The sequence below is a fragment of the Triticum aestivum genome, chromosome 7A (assembly GCF_018294505.1).
Source record: "Triticum aestivum cultivar Chinese Spring chromosome 7A, IWGSC CS RefSeq v2.1, whole genome shotgun sequence".
NCBI classification, from domain to species: Eukaryota; Viridiplantae; Streptophyta; class Magnoliopsida; order Poales; family Poaceae; genus Triticum; species Triticum aestivum.
Window position 1 is genome coordinate 720,660,796 of NC_057812.1, and position 6,205 is coordinate 720,667,000.

A 6,205-nucleotide genomic window follows, 5' to 3' on the forward strand; every position below is an offset into this window, starting at 1 on the left:
GGTTATTGGCCTACACGCCGTTCGGTAAATAAGAGATGTCTCATCCGGTTGAGCTGTTGCAATCAGTCTTTAGGAGATCCAACATGATTGTATTAAACCTTAAGCAATCAGGGTTCCATACTAAAATCGAATGTGCGCCCTTCAAAAGAGACAGTAATGCGAACTACTAACTGTTATGCCGGCTTGGCCCGATCAAGACTTTTATCCCTCAGAATTTATGAAATGAGACTAAATATGTGGGTCTTGTATCTCCAAAAATTCCCCTTATAGAAACTCCTGGAGATCACAGCCATCAATGCCCATGCATGCCAAAATCCAGAAAAGTAACATGAAAAAAGATCTTCTTCTGTAGGGTTTATATATCGAGTATATTCAGTAAATAAAACAAACATGGCAGTTGCACTTTAGATGCCAATGCTTTGGAACTAGACTAGATCTGAGGTAGCGTTAAGTTCTTCTAAACGCTTCCTTTCAACTTTCGCACATTTCAGGAAAATAAACATGGCCGCCGTCGATAAAAAGACCGTGAAAGCAACCAAGGCCAAGTCAAAGGAATCTGGGCGAAATACGAAGATTGCCAACCCCAAGGAGATTAACATGATCCCGGTTGCCAGCAGCATCAACTGCACGAAACAAGTAATGCACGAAAATGAATCACAAACGGGTTGATTAGCGAAAACAAAATTACAGTAGTACTACTGGTTTATTAGGTCCCTTGCAGGCGTCAATCGGCAAATAGTACCTCTGGTGCTCCGGGTGTGCTAATAGCAGTTGTCAATTCGCATGCTTCGGGCTCACATGTCTTCTTCTGGTCCCGCCGTTTGATAAGCCACACGTGGATCATGACCATGGAGTAGAGGAAGGTGATGGCGGTGAAGATTACGTTGTACCAATGCCCTAGATCCGACCACAATAACAAGGCGTACATGACGAAGAAAACGAACATGAAGAAAGTGACCATCACGTGCTGCATGCGTGCACACACAAAATTAGTAAGCACCATTGATGGAATCATGGACGTACAAACTCACATAAACACACCAAGATCGAATTAGCCTTGGTAGCTGATGATATAGAGAGCACGTACGTACCTGAAAGACTTTGTCGTCGTCCTCCTCGTCGTCGTCAAGGTGCGCCGCTGATCCAGCCGCCGGTGACGGCTGCCCTTTGCCTTTGGTGGTCTCCGCTGAAGTGCTGCTCGGCAGCTCGTCGGAGATTATCTTCGTCATGCTGCTGGTAAGGAACAAGCTCGCTGTGCTGCGTGGAATCAGGGAGGGAGGGATGGAGGGAGGGAGGGTAACAAGGTTGCGACGCAGAACCCCTACCTCTACATAGATATTTTACATGCCGTATAACAACCTCTATCTTCTAACTAACAGACGTTCGGCAGATCATAACAACCGGCTGGATGAAAGTGAACGTTTCAGCAACGTAATGTACACCTTTTAACATACCCTCTCAATCTCATTATCTCAACAAACTTTCACAAGATCGAATCTCAAAAAAAATAAAATTACATAAGATTGAGATTGTTATATAGCATGTAGGGATGGTGTTTAAAGCGATCTTGTGCCACCCTTCTCTCATATATATTCTGTCCGTGCGGGTACGGCATGAAAAGAAAAAAACGGTTGCCCCCCACAAAAAGAAAGGCGTTGGCAATGAGATACATTTGCTCCGACGTTGTAACGCCAACGAGGTGGAACTCTAGGGTGCTGAAACTTAACTCTGCCGGGAGAGATTTTTTTTTCTTTGACGAAGAACAGACTTCAATGTGGAAGTGTTGTCGAGTTAATTTATTATTACTCACCCTAGAAAATAACTAAGAAAATGCACCTTCCAAACCGAGGCTTCAGACTAGACTAGAGCCTTGTGATCTTTGCATCTCTCTCTAAGATTCGTTCCAGATTGAATTCCGCAACTGTCATGATTAAAACTATCAACGATGTGGAAACCGAGACCAATAACGCGATGAAGGCCAAGTGATGCAAGTCCAGCCGGAAGATGAAGACCATCAACCCCAAGAACAACAACGTGCCCCCTCTCATGCCCATTGCCCAACATCAAGATTGACGTCAATTGCATCTGCATGCAACACCACATGAATAAGTCATGCCAAGTGAACTCGCGGAACAATACATCTGGTAACCATCTACTATACCTGTGGCCTGGTGGGGTTTTCTTCATTATAACCATTTTCCCGTTCCCTTCTCTTCTCGTCCCGGTGTTTGACGAGCACTAGATTGATCATTACTGTTGAGTAGAGGTACACGGAGGCCCGTGCAGTGGTAAACGTTTTAAATTGGACACTGCCCAACGTTTTAGATTGGGGTGGTTGTAGGGGCAAGCAATGCGTTGAAGTAGGGACATAATGAGAGGGGCTTGGGGAACCACAGTTTCTTTAGAGAATTGGAATTCTCAAAAGAAGAAGAAAGAAACTCACAAGTACCATGCTTCAGTGGTGATCTTCTTCTATAAGGTTTGTCGAGTTTATTATATTAAGAAAACGACCTTGGCAGTTGCATTTTAGATACCTAGGCTTTCGACCTGGACTAGATCTGAGGCATCTTCACATTTTTCACCAACAATCTTCTTCCTGTTAATTTTCACAACTTTGAGCAAAAAAAAAAAACATCCCCACCATTAATAGAAATTAAAATTTTCTTTGAACACAAAAAACAAATATAAAAACGATTTGAAAAAATACACTGTTTTAAATAAGGAAAACAGAGAAACCAAATTATTAAATTACCATGATCTGAATTTTTTTCAAATTGCCATGCTGTAGAAATGAGAGAATATTTCTTTTCCATAGACCAAAACATGTCATCTGTTTAAATGCTGTCTCTTAATAATAAATACGACATCTCTTAATCATACAAAATATCATCTCTTAATATAGAAATGCCATGTGTTCATATATATTCCCGTTCAAAGATCATATCTTAAAAAAAATACGATCTCTTATATGTAAGTCTTTTTTAGAGATTTTAATATAGATTATATATGGATGTATATAGACATATTTTAGGATGTAGATTCACTCATTTGCTCTATATGCATTCTATATTGGAATCTCTAAAAAGACTTATATTTAGGACCGGGGAGAGTAATAAATAAAATGCCATGTGACATAGTTTGAAATTTTTAAAAACCGACATGTTGAATTTTCCTAGAGAAAGTGCCATTTGGTAAAAATAAAAAAAAGGGAGACCGGGATTTGCCCAGGAGACCCAGGTGGAAGTTTGTATTGCCAGCTAGTGTGGTGGCTCTAGTCTCTACTACTATTAAACAAATAAATATATTCATCGCTAAGTACACCTAACCTAATCTGCATCTAGCAACCCCGATCAATTACAGCTCTGGCACCGGAGGAAAAATTACGCACCTAGCGTCCGCCTCCCGTCAAAAGGAAAGAAAACGCAAAAGAAATCTAACACCGCCGCCGCTGCCGCCGTTTGCTCCAGAGGTCGCCACCGTGCCTGGCGCCGCCGCCACGCGTGCCCGTGCCGAGGTCAGTTAACCGGGGTTTGCTGAGCGGAGAAATCCCAAGGCAAAAGAGTCGTCGCCGTGCAGGAAGCTCTCCTCTGCCCAGCCCGCTGGTGCCGTTGCCTTCAGGTTCAGGCCAAACCACACGGCTTCGGTGATGGCCGCCTCTGCTCCCCAATGGCGACGTTCTCTTCTAGGCGGCTACACCATTCCGTCCTCTGCCAGATCGGCGCCGCGAGGGACGTGGACGCACGCGGCGCGGGGCGGCCGGCAGCGAGTGAACGATAGTGCGCGTGCGAGTGTGCGGCGCGGAGCACGTATCTCCTCCCCGCCGCTGACGAGTTACCTGCTCCCAGCGATGCCCTCTTGTCTCATCCATACAGGTCTGCCCCCTGACATCTCTTTTCCCTCTCAATCTCTTCATCTCTTGTTTGTTTTCTCAAACTCACATAGATCAGAAAGCTCTTGATCCACCAAAAAGCTGAATCATGTGCGTTGGTTATCCAGTCAGGTTTCTTTCCTTTTATCAACTACTCATTTCTGAGAGTATTTAACCAAAAACTACCACATTTCATGAGGACGTGTCCAGAAACTACCACTTTATGAATTTGTGTCGAAAACTACCATTTTTTTGCTAATCTGTGACTAAAAACTACCATGTTAGAAAAGTGCCCGATTCGCCTTTTCTAAACGCCTTTCTGACAGGATGGGCCCACAAGTCGAGTTGACCGTTAACTTTGACCGTTATTACAAATGGGACCCACACGTTAACCCTCTTCTTCCTCCTCTCTCCCGCTCTTTGGCATTTCTACAAACACCTTGTGTGCACCTGCAGTTCGCCCGAGATCCTGACCAACGCGCCCTTCTCGAGCGAGCTGAGCGCGTGGCTCTGGATGCTGCTGCCGTCCCCGGCCTGCTCCTCGAGCAGGTCTCCGACCAGGGCGCTGGCGGGGGAGGGCCAAGGTCGTCCTCGGCGTCGGCCCAGACGACGTCAGCTCGGTCGAAGCCAGCGTGCGCCATGGAGTTGCCGCTGAAACCCGTCCAGTTCTGCCCGCCCTCCAGCATCACGTCCACCTCTAGCACCGAGTACCCCGTCTGCGACGATAGCAACTTCATGGAGTCGTAGCAGAGCTCGAACGGCGCCACCGCCGGCCTGACCCTCCTCGCGCTCCTGCCCATGGCGCGGTCGAAGGCCGCGATCAAGGGGCGGTACACGTCGTGGCGAAGCTCCGTGTAGCGGACCATGGTGGAGAAGCCGACGATGAGCGCACCGGCGCTCGCGAATGCCACACGCGCTCCGTCCATGGCGATGCCATTGCTGGCCGAGACGTAGTAGCCGGGGTCTCCGGCGAACGGGCGGCGCAGCGGGACCCCCTCGGACAGGAGCGTTGTGACTACCGGCCGGTCAGCCCGGCGAGCGAGGAAGAAAGGGCCGCCGCCGAAGATTGCCGCGCCCGCGCGGTCGCCATCGCCTGGGAGGCACAACACGAACGAGCTAGCGACCCTCTGCGTGCTCGCGACCTGCGCCGAGAACGAGCGGGCGGAGCGTGCGAGCCCCGCGACGCCGACGGCGCCGCAGGAGGCGGCGACAGAGAAGGAGACCGGGAACAGCGGGCAGACAGCGTCACGTGCGTGGTCTGGCCGTGGTCGGCGCTGCACGGCGACGTGACGACTGGGGCTGAGAGCTCGAGGACGACCGGGCAGCCGGCGTTGAGGGCCGCCACACACACGGGGTGTTTGTGGAAATGCCAAAGAGAAGGAGAGAGGAGGAAGAAGAGGGTTAACGTGTGGGTCCCATTTGTAATAACGGTCAATGTTAACGGTCAACCTGACTTGTGGGCCCATTCTGTTAGAAAGGCGTTTAGAAGAGGCGAATCGGGCATTTTCCCGACATGGTAGTTTTTAGTCACAGATTAGCAAAAAAGTGGTAGTTTTCGGCACAAATTCGTAACGTGGTAGTTTCTGGACACGTTTCCATGAAATGTGGTAGTTTTTGGTTAAATACTCCACTTCTGAGGAACATAAGACAGTGCAACATATCTTCTTCATTACTGCTCACTCCTGCAGTACTGACAATCATTTCATAGGGCAGATAATGTGTTTCCTATAAATCATACATCTATGTGAACTGAACATACCATCATGAACTACATAAACAGGGAACCGTCGAGGCCTTCAACTAACTTCAGTAAATCATAGCAACAGTCCAGTATCCCTGGGCATCAATGACATGTGTTCTTTTGTACTGCTCTCTCGATCGTCGCTTGTCAGGTTGCCACTAGGAAGAGGTGTGGTGGCGACTAAGACGAGAACAATGGGACACTGAAGTCCCTTGGATGTTTGTGTTTGTCACAGGTGCTCTATCTTTTCCATCATTCTTTTCCTGTATTTTATTCTAGATCAGTGACTACTCTCATTTCCATATCTACTGGGAGGAAGAAAGTCGGCAGGTGAACCTTTGCGACTATGTCAATCACTGCTTTGTTTAAACTCATAATATCATCCCTTTTAAGCTATTAAATCATAAGACATAGTTTTGTTGTTGATTTTTTCTAATTCCCACTTTATTGCTTCACATAGACTATTTAGGGCTTATTTGAAATAACCTGCTCTGATAGTGCAGGAAAACATCATAAATGAAAACAAAAGATTTCATAAGAAGGCATACAATGATTTGGTGGAGAAGACGGAGGCTTTGTGTGGAAAATTAGGTTTG

The 6,205-nt window shown here is 47.1% G+C and overlaps 1 protein-coding gene and 1 pseudogene across 1 annotated transcript; both read right to left on the reverse strand.

Annotated features, from left to right (window-relative positions):
• Nucleotides 1–281: 281 nt before the first annotated feature.
• LOC123147430 (uncharacterized) lies at nucleotides 282–1,345 on the reverse strand. The gene is made up of 3 exons (XM_044566679.1): nucleotides 1,092–1,345; nucleotides 743–967; nucleotides 282–623 (listed from the first exon to the last, which is right to left on the reverse strand). The coding sequence occupies exons 1-3, from the start codon at nucleotides 1,227–1,229 to the stop codon at nucleotides 426–428; spliced, it is 561 nt and encodes a 186-aa protein (XP_044422614.1). The 5' UTR covers nucleotides 1,230–1,345; the 3' UTR covers nucleotides 282–425.
• Nucleotides 1,346–3,620: 2,275 nt separating this feature from the next.
• LOC123153872 (chitinase CLP-like) lies at nucleotides 3,621–5,213 on the reverse strand (annotated as a pseudogene).
• Between the last annotated feature and the right edge of the window lie 992 nt (nucleotides 5,214–6,205).